The sequence below is a fragment of the Actinia tenebrosa genome, unplaced genomic scaffold (assembly GCF_029948245.1).
Source record: "Actinia tenebrosa isolate PJP-AT-01 unplaced genomic scaffold, QUT_ActTen_1.0 PGA_scaffold12__29_contigs__length_12842862, whole genome shotgun sequence".
Taxonomy (NCBI): domain Eukaryota; kingdom Metazoa; phylum Cnidaria; class Anthozoa; order Actiniaria; family Actiniidae; genus Actinia; species Actinia tenebrosa.
Window position 1 is genome coordinate 2388543 of NW_028292572.1, and position 18711 is coordinate 2407253.

Below are 18711 nucleotides of genomic sequence, written 5' to 3' on the forward strand. Positions count from 1 at the left end.
CCTTAAAAATCTTATTAAAGTATCAGAAGTAAACAAGAAATGACATTCTCGTAAAAAGGAAGCTAAGGAAAAAACAACTTTAGCTCTAGCTATTGATAGTGACGTTACAATTCACAAAATTATAGTTTTTTGAAATTTCTGAGTGGGAGTTGCTAACACTAAATTCTCCCATCAAAAATTCTTCTTGTGAAAGAGTAAATGTAGGCGATAAGTTAAGAGTTTCGCTACTTACAGCTATGCTAGTATCTACACTCGTAGAGTCAGTTCCAAGTGATGCAGCAGTGATGGTTTCTGACATTCTTCTTTTTGTGTTTATGTCTGTTTGACAGTAGCTCCTCAGGCTGCTCTCGCTTTTATGACCACTTACCGACATGATGTGGCGTGCTTCAAAAGCAGCCCTATCCAGGATGGTTAGAGATGTAGCTCTAATAGAGTGATTGGTATACAGCTTTGAAAGTTTTGCTTCTTGAGAGATAACCTTCATTTTCTCTCCAAGCATCCGTTCACCAACTACCATGTTGTCATAACAAATCTCGTCAACACCAATTCTTGCGTTTTTCTTCGGTCTTTGGAACAAAAACTGGTTCTTTGGATTTAAGTGTTTAATATAAAGTTCTAACGAGGCAACAGGACAGTTCGGTCCGGGTTTTTCATACATAATTCCTCCTTCTAAACCGTCGTCGTCCTCTCTCCTGTTTTTTGTCAGCTCGTCGCCAGCTTTATACACATATCGAGATCCTTTGTCGTCTACGCTGAATGAGAAGTCTGAAATTTTTAACTCTCTGAGGTTTTGACAACCACGGTGGCAGAAAAACAGCATTATCTCAAAAAATACTTTGTTTTGCAGTGTTCTTGGGTCTTGTAAGCCAAAAACTCCACACTCATAGAGTTTTTTAAGATCATTTTCGAGGATTGGAGGTTTGTGTTGAATTTTGCCGAGTCCTTGTTTTTTAAGATCAACACACTGTGCTAGAAAAACTTTATTTGCCTCACCAAATTCTGGATCGTTTATGATGTCAGTTCCTTGGGTATTTTTGAAGTGTCTATTGAGTCCAAACCTTAAGCTGTGGAGAGAGCTTTTGTATGGTGGCCTAGGGCTGCCATAGTAATTTTGTAAATAAACAATTGATTTTTTGAAAAACTATGTTTTTTTCTTTTCTTTCTTTCTTTCTTTTTCTCTTTTTGCAAGTTTTCCGTTTTTTGTTGATTTTTTTTTTGGAAAACTGTGCTTTTTTTCGTTTCTTTCTTTCTTTAATTTCTTTCTTTTTTTTTTTAATTTCAGTTTTTCCAATTTTCTTTTTTTTAAATGCTCTTTTTTTCTATCTTTTTTTTTTTCTTTTCTTTTCTTTTCTTTATTTCTTAATTTGGTGAGAACTCTTAAGCTTTCTTTCATTTCTCTTTCTCTTCACTATTTTTTTTTCCCTTTTATTTTGATTTCTTTCCTTTTTAATGGTAGGTTATTTTTTTCGTTGTAAATTAAACTACAAACAAACAAACAAAAAAAAGAAAAAAAAAACAAACAAATAATAATAAAAAAAAAAAACAAACAAAAAAAACACGCCATTGGCCTAGAGCTGCCATAGACCAGAATGCAATTCGACAAGGATTATCCTTTTAGCGCGAAAAACGAAAGTGTAAACATGGCGGCGGTAAGGATCAAAAATGATCAGTGGAAAGAAGATGAACTTCTGAAAGAAGCATTGAAACGTTACGTCGAAGAGGGCTTGCATCGCGAGGAGATCCTAGATTATGTTTTGAGGGATTTTGGCGAGTATGCTTGGAGCATAAGGACACTTGACAGAAGGCTTAATCACTTTGAAATCAGTTATACTGATCGCACGGTAACCATAGACGAGATCCAAAGTGCAGTTAAAAACGAAATGCAAGGGCCAGGGAAATTACTAGGATATCGAGCACTACAGAAAAAAATCAGACAAGTTTATGGCTTGAAGGTACCAAGGGATGTTGTATATGCCGTTATGTATGATGTAGACTCTGATGCTTTGGAGAGAAGAGCTCCTCAGTTCAAGAAGAAGAAAGCAAAAGGCCATTTTACGTCGCCAGGGCCCAACCATGTGCACTCCCTCGATGGCCATGACAAACTCATGGGATACCAAAATTGGACATTCCCTATTGCTGTGTACGGCTGTATCGATACATGCAGCAGAAAAGTATTGTGGGTTAAAGTGTGGATCACTAACAGTGATCCACAGCTTATAGGTCGCTTTTACCTTGAGTACTTGTTTAAAACAAGAACAATTGCAAGCAGGCTGAGACTGGATAAAGGCACCGAAACTGGGGTGCTTGCAACAATGCATGCATTTCTAAGACAGAATCATGGTGATATGGATCCAGTTGAAACTGTCATTTATGGGCCTTCAACCTCGAACCAGGTAAAAACTATAATCAAAACTCAATTACAGGTATAAATTTCCACACTTATAACAAACAAACAGTAATATGACACCATATCACACAAAGTAAAATCTTTCTGTTTTCATCAATCCATGCATGCTCTCAGCCACTTCATTAGACCTGCTTTTGCAATGATATTTCCAATAATTGCCAATCAAACAATAGGTTTGGTTGAGATTCCTTTGTCTTGCCCTCCAAATTCAGCTGCATTCCAACGTGCTGCAAAGGGCCTATTGGAGATAGACAACATACACCTAGGATTCATAATTATAATGAAACTTAGGTTTATGCTGTCTATCTCAGCTTTAATTTGTTTGATAGTTATTCCTTTGTTTTCAAAGTTTTAACATCTTGTTACAGATTGAAAGGTGGTGGAGGGAACTCCATGAAAGGCTGGAGATGTTCTTTAAATTCCCTTTGAAGCAGTTGAAAGATCATGGGCATTATGACCCAAATAATGAAAGTCACAGGTATTTCTTGCCTACCACAATATTTAAGCATACAGTGAATGTGTTCAAACTTTAATAATAGTCATCCCAGAAACATTTCATTACAAAAAAAAATCCAGAATTTATAGCACCTCAAATCATGCTGTTCTCACGATAATAATTTTTGTAAAATAATGTTGTCAACCCTGGTAAACTCTTTGCGATTTTCATTTATTTAGTGCAATATAACTTCTAAGCCACTCACTAATTATAATTTATTAGGAAAGATGAAGTATCACATACCTAGATTGTGGTTGAAATATAATAATAAGCTTGATATAAAAAATGAAAATATGGCATATTTTCTTCTGAAGAATTGCAACAAAGAAATTGTTCAGAAGGTTGAAAAATAAATAAGTATTAATGCATCTTAAAAGTTATACCCAAGTAATAAACTGTTCACTTTAGTAAAAATTTATAATAGGAATATAATTTTGGACTTTTTGGCTTGTGTGTTGAATAACCTACTTGTTTTGTTTAAGGCATCTCCTTGCTTATCTTATGATACCCATAATGCAAAAGGAAATCAACTCATTTGTTGATACAGTTTGGAACAGTCACAGGATCCGTGGTCAAAAAACCACTTACCTTCCAGATGGAGTACCAAATCACATTCATGACTTTCCAGAAAAGTATGGGCTTCAAGAATGTGGTATGATAAATTTATAATTCAGTCAAATATGATGCAGTTATCATATGAATTCTCTCAACTTACTTGCCCAATTTTTAGACATTTTTGTTTATTAGAGTTGGAGGTTGCTCACAAGAGTATTATTTTTGAGACAAGTCATACATATTGTAAAAAGATCTTATAAACATGATCTTTTAAATTATTTTTGTTATTGTCATTAATGATGATGATTATTATTATGGTTATTTATGACCAAAATGAGAAACATTTGTGTGCTAGGAATATACCAACAAATTTACAGTTAAGATAATGAAATCAATGTTCTTTGTCATTTCAAGGATTGAAAGTTACTGAGCAACAACTGGAAGAGGTTGCTGATCTTTCAGATGTGTTGACTGACAACGACGACTATTTGCCACCAGGTTTAAGGGTTAAGTGTGAACAAATAATAGACCCACTAGAAATTGATGTCTCTGACATTGCCCATGCATTTCGATATCTCAAGGATAATGTAGTTTGATTTGTTAAAGCATCTAAATACAGGGGTGTTCAGGGGGAAGGGGGTTATATGGCATGAATCACCAAGGCCAAAATTAAACTTATATTTCCCGAATTAGGAAAAAAGAAAATAATGAAAAGGTATTTCAAAAAACTATTTAAAACTATTCAACGGTACTTTACCTTGTTTGTCATGCTGTCGATCATTACGACATTAGCCAGCAATTTCTCAAGGCTGACAAATTATCTTTTTCAAAATATTTTAAAATTTCAAGGGCTAACTAATTGGTAGAATAGCAAGAATAACTCACAGATTTATGAAAATTTGACAATTACTTTTATTTAGCTTTCCAAAGGATGAGTGAATCACAACTCATGAGGATTTATTTTGCAAATCATTGGATCACAAAAAATTATAATGTACAATAATGGTTCATAAACAAAACCCTGGACAACCCTGTAAATAGTTAGTAGTTTACTAATAATAATAATAATAATAATAATAATAATTACATGTTTTACCAGGGTAAGCTCGTCAGCAAACAGCTGTTATCAAGGAGCGCCCTGGGGGCAACAAAAATTATCAACAAAATAATAAGATAATTAAATATATATATACTGTAAAATACTAAAATGTTAGTAAAAATCAATACAATTCATTAAAACATTTAAAAAATATCTTTGAGATTAGACTTAAATAATAATAAAGAATTAATCTCTTTAAGAGAGCTAGGTAGACTATTGTAAATGATAGCTCCAGAATAATAAAACGTTTTCTTGGCTGATTCAGTCCTAACTTTTGGTATGATAATATTTAAACCATTTTGTCTAGTATTATAGCCATGTGAGACATAATTAAAGTAACCATTAAAAATCTCAGGTGCAATGCCATTTAAGCACTTAAAAATAAAAATAAGCTTATGAATTGAACATCTATTTCGAAGACTCTTCCAGCCCAATTTATCTATCACCTTATCATGGTCTAAGCTACAATCCTTTAAAATTATTCGGCCAGCTTTCGTTTGTAAATGATCTAAAGAGACATTAATAGAAGCAGCCAAATTGATATTCCATGTAAAATCACAATAATCTAATTTTGGTAAAACCATAGTGGTATAGATTTTGTTAGCTGCATACGTAGTGAGACTATTTCTCAATCTACTCAGTAAGCCAAGCTGACTTGAAACTTTCTTTATAAGTCTGTGGACATGTTCTTTAAAGGATAGCGATTGGTCTAGGTATACTCCTAAATACTTATAAAAGCTCTTACGTTCAAGAATATCGTTATCTAAATAAACATCAAAGTTTAAATTAGAGTCAATTTGATTAAGTTTCATATGAGTTCCAAATACCACATATTTGGTTTTCTTGGGGTGGATGTAGAGATCATTTAACTTTGACCAATCAGCAAGGTTTTTAAGCTCGTTGTTTAGCTTTTGAGTTAACTGAGCCATGTTTGGGGCAGAGCAGTAAATAACGGTATCATCAGCATACATCAGTATTTTAGTGTTTTGTAAACAATTCGGAAGATCTGAAACATAAAGAGAAAACAACAAAGGGCCTAATACGGATCCTTGTGGTACTCCAGAAACCATAACTTGAGGATCTGACAATGAACCACCAAGAAATACTGACTGGGTACGATTTTTAAGATATTCGGCCATCCAACGTTGCTCTTTATCACAGATACCAAGTAGCTTCAGTTTTTCTAGTAAGGTAGCATGCTCAATAGTGTCAAACGCCTTTCGATAATCTACAAATACCGCACCTGTCAATAATCCCTCATCCATATTCTTTCTAATGGAGTCTGTAACGAAATTTATTGCTGCTTGCGTGGAGTACTTGCGGCGAAAACCACATTGGTATTTTGACATAAGATTGTGTTCATTAAGATACTCAATTAATTGTACTTGAACTGCCTTCTCTAGGATTTTTGATAGCACTGGTAGAATGGAAATTGGACGGTAGTTGTCCATTTCGTCTCTCCCTCCTTCCTTGAATAACGGTATAATCTTTGCATGTTTCCAGTCAAGAGGAATTTGTTGTGTTCTGATGGAAAGATTTATAATAGACGTTACAGCTGCACTAATGTACACAGCTCCATCTTTTAACAATCGTGATGGAAGACCATCAAGCCCAGTCGCTTTGTTTGTCTTTAACTGCAAGAGTTGTTTACAGACAAAGCCGATATTAACTTCACTCAAGTGGAACTTGTGATTAGTAGATCTGCCAAGGGGAAAGAAGATTGTTGACGAATGATTTCTATTCACGCCTGATATCCGAGCTTTTACATCTGTGAAAAATTTACAAAAACTGTTAGAGATGCATTCTTTATCCGTGATAGTTTGACCATTGATCTTTAGTTGATTGATTGCATCTGCTTTTGGAGATTTACTCGGGAGGATTTTTTTAACTGCTTTCCAAAAGTTTCTCGGAGAGTCCATATTTTCTTCAATAAAGTTCCTATTATAGTCAGATTTTACACGCCTTATTGCAGCAGTAACTCGATTACGACATGAGCGATAAATGAACCAATCTTCGTCTTTCCCAGAAAGCTTTGCTTTACGTAAATGATAGTCTCTAGTGTGTATTAAGCATGAAATTTCTGGCGTCATCCAAGGATTAGAACAACCACGAACCTTTCTTGTTTTCACAGGAGCATGTAAATCACAAATTTTGGTAAAAATGCTTTTAAAATTATTCCAAGCATCATTAACACTATTAGAATAAGACACTGAGTCCCACGAAGCATTCTTTAGATCGTTCACAAAGGAATCTTTGTCGTATTTACTATAAGTACGGCCCGAAACCATGCGAGCTTGGAACTTTAAAGAATTCATTTTTCGTACACAATTCATTTTTCGTACTATTCGGTGCAACTGCTCAGCTCTGCTGTACACCAAATGGAAATTAATTTTGCAAGTTCAAATAAAAATCGTAGGACATTCTGGTAGTTGTATAGTCAAATAAAATGTCCTACACTGTATTTCACTCAAGACTAGACTAGGCAACAGTTGATATGTATTCTGCATTTATTAATCTAAAAAGTTCAGTACATCATCATTGCACTTGTATAATGTATTTTGAACTACGATCCTTCAAGCTTTAAATCAAAAATTTAATTTTTTAATCTTTTATTATTCAATAACTGCAACAAATGAATATAAACATATCTTCATCAACAAGAAATCTGTTAATATCAAGATAACGATTATTTCTAAAACAGTTACATTTTGCCTTCTTCAACCTTGTGCTGCTACTATAACCAGGATCACTTGAACAAGATGAATCCAACAAGACTGACAAGGTACTGTAGATGCAGAAAAACCAGACAGTGATAAAACTGATAACAGCAGTTGCCAAATCACCATTTTCCATACATTAGTTCACTGGCCAAATACAAGGCACTCAATCAAGACTTCAAGGTGATTTCTAAGGATATGCAAATTTGTAGCTTGCAGCCTCAACAAAATGCTCTGTTCTTGACTGGTGAACCATTCTATGGAAAATGATGAATCACATTATCATGTCTCCAAGGTCTTCTATCAATGTGCTCAATGTGCTCTTTTCCTAAATCATTGTAAGTTCAAACCTCCTAGGAGATTTTTTAACCGACTGTGTGATCATGGTTTACTTTGGCTTTGTGAAGTGGTACACTTATACTTATACTCTTATACTTCTTGCTTAATGAGACTAATTGAAGTGGCCCAAATTATAGTAGCTGCACTGTAAATCCTAATATTACTGTGCATACACACAGTATATCATATATAAAGCCAATACTCCAAAATGCACTATATTGTATTTTTCCTGTTTTTATCTTATATCACCTGTATATTTCTCTGGATCTCAAACTATGTTTCAATTTATTTTTAAGAATATCCCCTGACATAAACAGGCTTGTTACTTTAATGCCATATAGTGCATTCAATCTGCTATAAATTTCTAATAACATATACCTTTTCTGAAAGCTCATAACACAAAATGCATATTTGATATAATATCTAAAAAGCATTTGATTGTTGGAGAAAATATAAAAAAATGAGTTTGAACTTCAAAATCTTGATAATATAACTTTGCTCGCCTCATGTCATTTTTGTCTATTCTATTCATTTTTGTACCTTTAAATAGTCATAAGGATGCATGAATAATAAATGAAAATGACAGAACAATAGTAAAACATTTAAAAAGATTGAAATGGAATAATAAATTCAGTATTCCATGAATGGATATGTTAATGAGCTTGTGAGGTAGCTACACTGCATGGATTTAGATGGAGCAAAGCCATGTCTTGTATTTACCATGCTCTAGTACAGAAAGAGAGGCACTGCTGTAAGAGTGCATGAAATTTATCCACGAAATAAAACTTGACACTTATAGTGGAGTGAAAAAGTGCAAGATACAATTGTGACTTAATTAGCTGTCTTTGTGCGAGCAGTGACAATTCTTCTTTGTTGTTAGCCAATTTAGCTAAGAATGTAAAATTTTGCTATTAGGAATTGATTCATGGATGTATGATGCATGCTCTGCTATGCATCTACATCAAATAAGGCCACCAAAACAATTACTTTTTATTACAAATATATTATCCAATTATGACTTTCTCATTTTCTGCTTTAATATAATCATGTGTACTTTCACAATATTGAAAACATTGTGGTACATTTGTTTGGGTGGCTTTGATTAGAATAAGCTGCACTGTAAATGAGCAGTATAATACCTCTTAGTCTGAAAATCTCCTTTGCCTCACGCTTATTTCACAAAAGTGTTGGATCTTGGAACTTATACTCCCAAATAGCAGAGCTAATGCTGGGAGATGTAAAATAATTAATAAGTAATAAATAATCGACAAGTAAATAAAATTAAAATGTACAACAGAATTAAATAAGTTCAAAGTCTTTTCAGATGGTTCGGGGTCTTCATATTCTGGATGCCACGCATTGCCAGTGACTTAAATAAACTTATATTATTTGCTTGAACTGTTTCAGTTGTCAACTTAAGACAAACGAAGTTCTTGAGTGCTAAAAAAAGTATCTATCTCATGGGTCAACATTTGTGAGCTCTTGCAGCCCAGCTAAAAAGCAATACTCATTACACTTGTGCTCAGCAATAAAGTTGGTAATAGCAGCATCTGATAAATTACCTGCACAAAAGAGCAACTCACCATCATCATCACCTTTTGATGTTGACGTAGCTATTTCAGGATCATACATCACATTACCACTGCCTTGAATATCAAGAACCATCATTGACTTTTCAGATTTTTCATACGAATAGTGTGCAAGACACTGTGCTTTCTTACAAAACTCACTGTCTTTATCTACAACAATCTCTCCATTGTTGGTGATAAACTTAATAAATTCTCCCGGGACAAATTCCTCTACTGTGACATTTACAGTTTCTTCTTCGTCAATTGTCCCATAATATATCTCCGTATACTGGATAGGCTGGCCAAATTCTTTAGAGCCCTTGACTTTGTTTGCCAGAGAAACTGCAAAGTTCCTTGCCAAACTATGCATTTGCACTACCTTTTTAGTGTGACAATCCACAGGTTGATTCAACAATCTTAAGTCGTCCAGTGCTTTCGGCAAGTATATTTTTACGACCCACAGTTTGCTGGAATACTTGGAATGTGTCGTAGATGCTTTCATGGCCTTCCTAAAACCCCCAGTTCCCAGTGGCTGTTCTTCAATGGTGAATTCAACAGGCATTGGTTCTTTGGTCCACGACATGTCAGAGATGTTAAATGCGTGGAGTGAAATCAGGCTTGTTCTTTGTTTCTTTACGAGTCTACCAAGCTTCATCATGTCTACGACAGACAAACTCCTAGGATACTCAGTTACCTTTTTTTTAGTTGGGGAAGGTTCACTTTTCGATTTCCTTTGCGTTCTTTTACATGGATCAGGACCGACTTCTTCAGGTTCAGATGAGCTACTGTCCTCAATGTCCTGGTAAGCATGTACCTCAGATGTACCAGCAATGAATCGCACATGGATCAACTTTGTGTTAGGTATTTGAGCTACAGTTGAACAAGATGGCCCTTGCTCGCCTGCAAGAATATCGCAGGTCATTTTAGATGTTAAAATCGGGGCAAAGTGCCTTTCGCACGCTTTCTTGATACCTTCGATAGTAAATTCGTCACCGTCCTGATCGAAAGCTACAAACTCACGAGGACCAATCCGGGAGTACTTCTGGGCCTTACCAGCAACTGTTGCGCTCAGACGCTGTATTACTAGCTCATTTGTTTTTTCCTTCCCCTTAATTGGCTTTTCTTTAATCTTCTGAGCTTTCTTGCTTTTCATTTTATCCTTGAATTTGTTCCAATCCTTCTCAGCCATGTTTACAAGACAACCAGACAACAATCTCTCGCCTCGTGCTTGCAAAGTACGCTGGGATGCATAATCTATACCGAATTGCATTCTGGTCTATGGCAGCTCTAGGCCAATGGCGTGTTTTTTTTGTTTGTTTTTTTTTTAAAATTATTATTTGTTTGGTTTTTTTTTTCTTTTTTTTGTTTGTTTGTTTGTAGTTTAATTTACAACGAAAAAAATAACCTACCATTAAAAAGGAAAGAAATCAAAATAAAAGGGAAAAAAAAATAGTGAAGAGAAAGAAAAATGAAAGAAAGCTTAAGAGTTCTCACCAAATTAAGAAATAAAGAAAAGAAAAGAAAAGAAAAAAAGCACAGTTTTCCAAAAAAAAATCAACAAAAAACGGAAAACTTGCAAAAAGAGAAAAAGAAAGAAAGAAAGAAAAGAAAAAAGCATAGTTTTTCAAAAAATCAATTGTTTATTTAAAATTAAAATGAAATTTAAAAAAAAGAAAGAAATTAAAGAAAGAAAGAAACGAAAAAAAGCACAGTTTTCCAAAAAAAAATCAACAAAAAACGGAAAACTTGCAAAAAGAGAAAAAGAAAGAAAGAAAGAAAAGAAAAAAGCATAGTTTTTCAAAAAATCAATTGTTTATTTACAAAATTACTATGGCAGCCCTAGGCCACCATACTTTTGGAATATAAATCGCCGTTGCTTTTTCTTGCTTCTGCATAAAATGACTTCAACATTTCGGCTAACGATTTCTTCTCCTTTGGTTCTTGAAGTTTTTTCTCCTTTAGGTATTCGCTGAAGACTTTTACGCTCCCTTTTGTCGACCTTTTCGTATTTTTTGAATCTTTTTCTTCTAAGAGATTATTTATTTCTTCTTCGGAAAGCGAAGCAAAGCGTGAGGATGCCATCTCGATGGATAGATCTCAGTGCCCTTGGCAAAGCTACCACAGCGTGACCTTGAATGAACTTGACATGATAAATGTATTATCTGTAGGAAAACCTACAGATAATACATTTATCATGTCGAGTTCACACGATATCAGGGATTGGCTGAGGGCTCTCGACCAATCAGAATTGAGGTACTTAGTAAAATGTATAATAATAGTTAATATTTAGCCTATTCAAATGTAAGGTGTTCAACTTTGTCATTTTTGATTTCGAGTTTCATATTGTGCGACAGTAAAATGATTTCACTAAGTTTGTCTTCTTCCATGTTATTTATATCGAAAACTTCACCGCCATATTTCAGCTGGTGTTGTTTAAGAATAGCTTCTAGGGTATCTTGAAATAGTGAATAATAAACTGTATCACTATTGTTTGGCAATACTGCTTGTCTTCGCTCCCTCGTCGTGGGTCGCTACTTATGAATGAAAACACACGATTTTCCTTCTCTAGAATATCTTTAATTCTTGTACTAATTCCTCAATATCTGGGACTGTCGAGCGTGTCGAGCGTGACCCTTACATGTGTATTGGCAATAGTCAACTGTGGAATATAAACGCTAATTCAACTAAAAATCACTTAAGATTAAATCATTATAAGTATAACTACTTACAAATTCGTTTGAGATAACTAGAGAAGTGTTTTGAATGTTTTGTCTTGCTATTACGCTTTTGAACAATATTATATTGAGTCCTTGTGATCCGGCGTGCGAATGATTCCACAACAACTGAAATACAATCGCTCCTATCTAAATATATATCAGCACGTGTGCTATAAATCGTCAGGTAAATCATTAATCAAGTTGAGAGAGCGTAACACTGCTGACACGCGAGCAGTGATGGTTTTGGTACTATTCTTTATGAGGCAATAATTTTGACAATTTTTGCATCTCAAAACGACTGAATCCTGCCTAAATGGAAGTCGTTTGGCGCAGTTCAAACAATTATAATATGTGATAATATCTACACTACGGAAATTAGAGCATCTTACTTCAGTATTTCTAAGCTGGTCTCCTGCTTCTTGGACTACGTCGGGGGATAATTTAGGCAGGTTTTCAGTGACTTTTTGGAAATTTGATGAAGTGGTCGATGACAGGAACTTTGGGCCAAAATACTGCTTCACAACCATATTTTGGATCTTGTAGAATTCTCCGTCTTGAACAAGTTGAATATGTTCATTCCAAATGGTTATGGGGATGCTGCCAGTTTCATCAATGAGACAGCCTTCTAACTTTGTGAGATTTTTCTTATTTGGGATTGGCTGCGGTTTGTTATCCCCAAACTTCACGAGCCCTGTCGCGCAAACCGTTTCGAAAACTTTGATGGCGTTAACATCTTTAGTTGTGACGACTGGTGGTGCTTGATCTGTATTAACTTGATCTTGAGAGAAATCTACCATCGTCTCGGGTGCCTCGTCAACATTGGTATGATAGTTTATCCATACGACGTTATCTTCTTTGGGATCGCGGTTGAATTTAGTAATCTTACAAGGCGTGCCGCTTTCCGCCTTTTTCGCTATATCGGACTTGTGCTTTTTTGGCGAAAAGCACAGGGCTTTCGTCTTAGTTTGCTTTTCTTGTATCGTGAAGGAAAAGTACTCTGAACCTTTGGCTGAATATTTTGTTGGGCCGATATTTTTCACGTAGCCAAGAATGGTTGGTTGAACTGACGAGACAGAGGACGCGGACGGCGTAAATGAAGATTGGAATGAATAGGCACCTGAGTTAAAAGTAAAAACGATAACCTCAGTTTAAACTAGCAAAAGAAGTTTTAATAGGTAGTACTAGTACAGAGTTAACAGAAGGAAGCTAACCTTTATTTGGCGACATGGTTACAGAAGGTGAGGACTGCGGTGTGGACGATATGGAAGGCTGAAGTGCGTTCTCTGATGTTTTAGTAGAGTTTACTCCTGTGAAACAAATCAAATTGAATGAGTACAAAATAAATGCACACAAAGAACCAAACAATGAATGAAAAGTATAATAACACTAAAAATAGCGAAGAAGAAACCTAACCTTTCCCAGTAGGCGGCGTGGCTGGAGAAGTTGTTGATGACTGTGCAGACGAGACAGAAGGTTGAGAGGAGGTCTCGGTATTTTTAGCTGCATCTGAAAGAAACAGATTGAATGCATAACATGTACATCAACACAAACAATTAATGTATGAATTACAGGAAGATAACATGGAGGAGAGGAGAGTGCTTACCTTTTTTCGATAATTTTGGCGCCATCGCTGAAGACGCCGACTTGGAACGTCTCGAAGATATGAATAAAATCTGTGGTATTGTAGGCGTTAAACCTGATAAGGAATAAAACTTTTCAGCTATACGAATAAAAATAACAGATCTGCAATGGATATTGGCTTACCTTGGAAGAGAATACTTAGAGGATAACTTGACTACTCTAAAGACTTCAGGTGAATGAGGATGAAGTATGGAATGTAAACCAACTTTATGGACTTCGTGCACATGTACATGTCCATTCCGGATGGATCCGGATGAGATTCACACCGACCGAGAGTTTTCATTGGCTCACTTGATCGCATGATTTATAGCCGTTTGGTTCCGTGGATTCGCCGAGCCCCTCCGATTGCTTCCGGCGATTCCCGGCATCGCATGGTTAGCTGTTATCGCTGTTAGCACTCGTTAGCACTTGAGTTCGGTATTTTTCAAGACTCTAAAGCTTAATATTTTGAAGAAGTTATTGAAATTTTAAGAGCGTCATGATCGGAATAGTACACAGCAAACACGAAACAGTGAATGGTATGACAATATTGTTTAATGTATACTTGGTCTATGAGACTTCCAGAACCAACAAATGTAGGAGTTTTTACAAGTTGTTTATAGTCAAACGAATTCATTAAATTTTTCATTGGCTCTATTTCATTGTCATTGAAGTAGTTTAGGTTGAAGTCACCAAGGAGGATATCAATGTCGTTATCATTCAGTATATTTTTAATAGCATCTTATTTGTAATATATTAGAACTGCGCTTTCTGTAAAGTAAAAGAAAAGATTGGCTAATATCAGTAGCATGGTTAATAGCAAGAAATCTAATTGCATTAATTGATGTAAAATATTCATATTCTTTCACTTCAATGTAATTTTTAGTACATAGTGCTAAACTAGAGAATTTGTCTGACACATGATCTTGCCTTATCAGTGTAAATGGTTGTAGGCTATCTCTTATATGAATGTCGTTTGTATCACGAAAAAGTTGTGTCTCTGTAAATGCCAAAATATCACTTTTACAAATCGTAGAATCAAACTTTAATCAATGTTTATTAAGAGATCTGACATTAAGGAGGCTCATAGTTAATAGCGTTGAAGTACTTGCTTGGTTTAATGTTTGATCAGCTAGGATGCTAATTTCTGCAGAAGTAGTCTGTAATCTCTCATATTCTTCATGTACTTTAAGATTTGTTCTAACATGTTTGTGTTCAATTTTTCCAAGTATGTAAATACCTTGTAATGTTTTAGCACGACTTATGGCAACATATATTTGACCATAGTTAAAGCTTTTTTGTTTGTTTAGTTCAAAGCTAATTACAATTCTATCTAATGTCAGTCCTTGTACTTTATGTACAGTGCAGGCCCATGCTAATGTGATTGGGAACTGTATTCTTTGTAATTCAGGTGATGATGGCTTATTGGGTCTCATTTTTATCTTTGCCAAGATAGGTTCAATAGGTACTGCTTTGTGTTGTTTAGCATATGGGTTATTGCTGTTAGTAATCATTTTTTGTCCTGCCTTATCATCATCAAACTTGATGTATACTATTGATGGTCTTTGAGTGCTTGAATTGACATCTATCTTGACTACAGTACCAATCTGACCATTGATCAATCTGTCTGAGATGTCAATATTAGCTGTAATCATCACTCTTGCTGTTTCTTTTAAATGAAATTCATAATCAAGTCCTCCTGTTTCAGATCTTCCTCTTGCCAGTACTCTATCAATGTCTTGTTTGTTGACATTGTTGGGATATTGACTGTGGCTTTTAGTGTATACATGGGTTTAGGAATCTGCTCTAATTTGGCATTGTTGTGTTGGTCTACTGGGAAGTTTTCAGCCCATATGTATAGAGCATCAGATGGATAATTTGTGTCTGATGGACTAATTGATCTTGACTGAATACACTGGATGTCTTCATCAGTTTGGGAAGCAGTTCTAAATCTATTCAAAAGTTCAGTAAATGGCTGGTCATTCTTTTGTCTCATTATTTCAGTTAGCTCAATCATTTGAAATACATGCCATGGGTTGCAAAGATTAAAAGCATCATTCTTGTAATTTTCAAAAACTGATTTTCTGCGAATTGGTGGTAGCTGATATAAATCACCAACAGCAATAATACTAATACCAGCAAAAAGTTGGGAGTTATTAGTACCAAATATCTCTTTTAATCGTTGATGGATGTGGAGCAGAGAAGTGTTAGCAACCATTGATATCTCATCTATTATCATTAGTTTCAGCTCAGACAGAGATATTCTCATTTGTGTCCTTTTCTGGTCTGACATTGCAGGCAGAACATCACCAGTATTTTTAGGTATTGCTAATGCTGTGTTGAGGGTCGTACCAGAAATGTTAATTGCTGCAACTCCAGTAGGTGCAGCTAGTAAGACTGTTGGTTTTTCAGGATTTGTTGGAGGATATCTGAAGGTTTTTACTACGGTGTGATAGATTGTGTTGATCAAGTGGCTCTTTCCTGCACCAGCACCTCCAGTAATAAACAGGTAAATTGGTTCAACAATTTCTGATTTAAGGCTGTTGAGGTTCTTCATTTTATTTCTACTCCATGAAAGCACCTTGTGATATGCTTTGCGTTGCATGTTATTTAATGATCTAACTGATTTACGTAATTCATCATCAGATATTTCTGTTGGCTGATGATGCATTGTTATTGTTGATGTGCAGGGATTCTTAGCAAATTGATTATTATGTGCAGCCAGCTGTGAGGGTACTTGTTCATTGAATTCCTCATCTGGTGATATTAATTCATCTTGCACCCCTAATTCATGCATTTCATCATTTTCTTGATCATTAATAGGGTCACATGAATGTACAACTCTACCCTCATTGTTTCTTAGCCATTCTAGTGCCTCTGTTACTGCTTCTGAATCAGGTTCAAAGATTGATCTCTTATGCTCTACAATGTCTTGTACTTCTGGATCATAGAATTTTGATGCATAAGTATGATCACTTCCAAGGAGTTCTGATTCATTTCTCCATGGATAATAGAGCATTAGTAAATGATGGAAAAATAGTTCTGGTTCTTTTGTTTTGTTAGGCCTATGATATCTGATTACAGCCTTGACTTTTCTACATTTCATAGTTTCATTAGTATTCATCAATCTTATTTTGTTAGGCATTGGTGAGTCACTAGAATTGCAATGTTGTATTTCAAGTAAGTCATCAATAAGTACTTCTGGTTGTGCATCAATTGTTTGACTATTTTCTTTTTTATAGTCCTTGTAGTAATGAGCTGCAAATTGTGCAAGACAAAGCTTATCTACGGCAGGTATAGAGGCTGGTCGAATACTGTAGCGTTCAATTATGTTGGATTTGAATATATCTGTACTCTCATCTTCTAGATCTTCAAGTTCTTGGTTTTGTCTTTGTGACTCGAACCCGGTTGTCTGCTAACTCAGTATTGACAAACACTGTTGCAGGGAAAATTTTCCTTAGCCAGGGTTCAGGCATACATCTGTATACACATTCTTGTGAGCTAACCTCTCTTGTTGATAGAAATGCAGCACCTATGTTTCTCAAGCCATCTCTAATGTTCATGTTAGCAGCTTTGGCTTCTTTGGCTGCATTCATTATTGCTTGGGAACACTCAGTTTCATCTTTTGTGAAATATGAGCATATATATGTTATACACTTGTAATGATCAAAAACAGGTTGTAAGTCCACATTGGCTTGAAATCCCATTATACCAGCAATGAAGTAGTTGTTAATAAAACAGCTGTCAATAGGTCTTTTTAAATGTAGTTCATAGTTAGAATCTGGTGAAATAGCTAGTACAGAGTAATATTGTTCTTTTGTGATGCCAACAGAGTTAAAAATATCTTGTTAAGTAAGTGAAGAATCATACCTAGAATTATTTGGATTTAACACTTCATCTATTTGCTGTTTTACTAAAGAAAAAATTTCTTTTTGTTTTTCCAAGATGTTCATTTTAATGTCTTCATCAATATCATCAGGAAGAGGTTCTGCTAGAATTGTTGAATTTGTAAAAAATTGACCAAAGTTAAATCTACATTGAATGTTTTTATATTTTCTGCAGGTTTTAGAATGGCTGTGCTTCTGATACATTTTAACTAGTTCATGTAGTTGAGGATCTTCTTCTTTACTTGGCAAGTAAGCCTGTACATGTTTATCTATGTAGTCAATGTATTCTTGTTTGTTGTCATTGGTAAGCTTGGGGCAATCATCACACCATATGAGAGCATGTAAATGGGGACTCCCTCGCATCTGAAATTCAATACGAAGAGCATAGTACACTATTTTACCAATTGGTTTAGCATTTGTCAGTAACACTTGAGTAAAGAATGTTTCAACTCTATATTGAAAGTGTTTTGCAACTACAACAGGATTAAGGTTAAGCATTTGACATCTCTCATTATAAGAGAGTGCATCAACTTGTTCATCAGTAAGATTGTTACCTTGTATTTTTGCTAATATTTGAAACAGTTCAGGCCATCTTAGATCAGCATAAGATAATGTCATAAACCATGTTGGAATACCAAGTTGCTTGACCATTGCAATTACTTCATACATAAATTTCTGCCAGTAAGGTGGTGTTCCTGGTATTTGCCTCAGAAATAAATATGCTTGATCTTGGCAAATAAGGTTTGCTAAGCTCTGGGGGTTAGTTCTTAGTTGAGAGGCTGTGAGTGGTTGTCCATGAACCTTTTTTAAAGCAACATTAATGCTATCTGATCCTTTTTTTTGCTCAATTATAAACTGTGCAAAAAAAAGGTATTCTGGGCTTGTTGCAAACCTTCCACTATAATGCAAAAGTCTGGCATTAAAGTATTTCACTGGTGAAACTTGAACTTGTCGTTCTGCTGTGTACCCATATCTGCCCTTAGGAAACAATACTGGAAATGCTAGTTCTTCACATTGTTTATCAAGCATAAATGAGAGAGGATGCTTGTTTTCTCCAGGTGCTATGCTATAGACCTCATTTCCTGTTGACTGGTCAGTGTCATCTGTAGTAATAGGATAGTTTGGGATAAGTGATTGTAAGCATGTTTCATGTACTGGAGCCCTGTATTCATTTAATGGGTCATCACTTTCTTCATTGTCACTATTCAGTGCATCATCTGTTGCATCATGTTCTACTGCAGGATCAGTATCTGTATCTGTTGTTGCATTTCTCAATATAGGTTGTTGTTCTTCACCATTATGATGT

At 35.2% G+C, this 18711-nt stretch overlaps 4 protein-coding genes and 1 pseudogene across 6 annotated transcripts; 1 reads left to right on the forward strand and 4 right to left on the reverse strand.

Moving 5' to 3' along the window:
* Positions 1 to 85: 85 nt before the first annotated feature.
* On the reverse strand, positions 86 to 1581 carry LOC148911934 (uncharacterized). Its single transcript, XM_089028360.1, has 2 exons — positions 1562 to 1581; positions 86 to 1097 (listed from the first exon to the last, which is right to left on the reverse strand). The coding sequence occupies exons 1-2, from the start codon at positions 1579 to 1581 to the stop codon at positions 86 to 88; spliced, it is 1032 nt and encodes a 343-aa protein (XP_088884486.1).
* LOC116289103 (uncharacterized) lies at positions 1543 to 4487 on the forward strand. Its single transcript, XM_031695991.2, has 4 exons — positions 1543 to 2393; positions 2776 to 2885; positions 3386 to 3555; positions 3873 to 4487. The coding sequence occupies exons 1-4, from the start codon at positions 1590 to 1592 to the stop codon at positions 4052 to 4054; spliced, it is 1266 nt and encodes a 421-aa protein (XP_031551851.2). The 5' UTR covers positions 1543 to 1589; the 3' UTR covers positions 4055 to 4487.
* Positions 4488 to 7248: 2761 nt separating this feature from the next.
* LOC116294817 (uncharacterized) lies at positions 7249 to 10485 on the reverse strand. Of its 2 annotated transcripts, none has more exons than XM_031702481.2 (2): positions 9197 to 10485; positions 7249 to 7342 (listed from the first exon to the last, which is right to left on the reverse strand). In XM_031702481.2, exons 1-2 carry the CDS (start codon positions 10449 to 10451, stop codon positions 7275 to 7277), a joined length of 1323 nt encoding a protein of 440 aa, XP_031558341.2. In that variant the 5' UTR covers positions 10452 to 10485; the 3' UTR covers positions 7249 to 7274. The 2 variants fall into 2 exon arrangements, with proteins under 2 accessions (XP_031558341.2, XP_031558339.2); XM_031702479.2 differs by having other exon boundaries at positions 9176 to 10485.
* Positions 10486 to 11736: 1251 nt separating this feature from the next.
* On the reverse strand, positions 11737 to 13584 carry LOC116298294 (uncharacterized). Of its 2 annotated transcripts, XR_016119435.1 has the most exons (5): positions 13502 to 13584; positions 13312 to 13404; positions 13110 to 13205; positions 11911 to 13015; positions 11737 to 11840 (listed from the first exon to the last, which is right to left on the reverse strand). XR_016119435.1 is itself a non-coding variant. In XM_089028179.1 (4 exons), exons 1-4 carry the CDS (start codon positions 13524 to 13526, stop codon positions 12069 to 12071), a joined length of 1161 nt encoding a protein of 386 aa, XP_088884305.1. In that variant the 5' UTR covers positions 13527 to 13584; the 3' UTR covers positions 11737 to 12068. The 2 variants fall into 2 exon arrangements, 1 of the variants encoding a protein (XP_088884305.1); XM_089028179.1 differs by having other exon boundaries at positions 11737 to 13015.
* Positions 13585 to 13978: 394 nt separating this feature from the next.
* LOC116306975 (uncharacterized) lies at positions 13979 to 16994 on the reverse strand (annotated as a pseudogene).
* Between the last annotated feature and the right edge of the window lie 1717 nt (positions 16995 to 18711).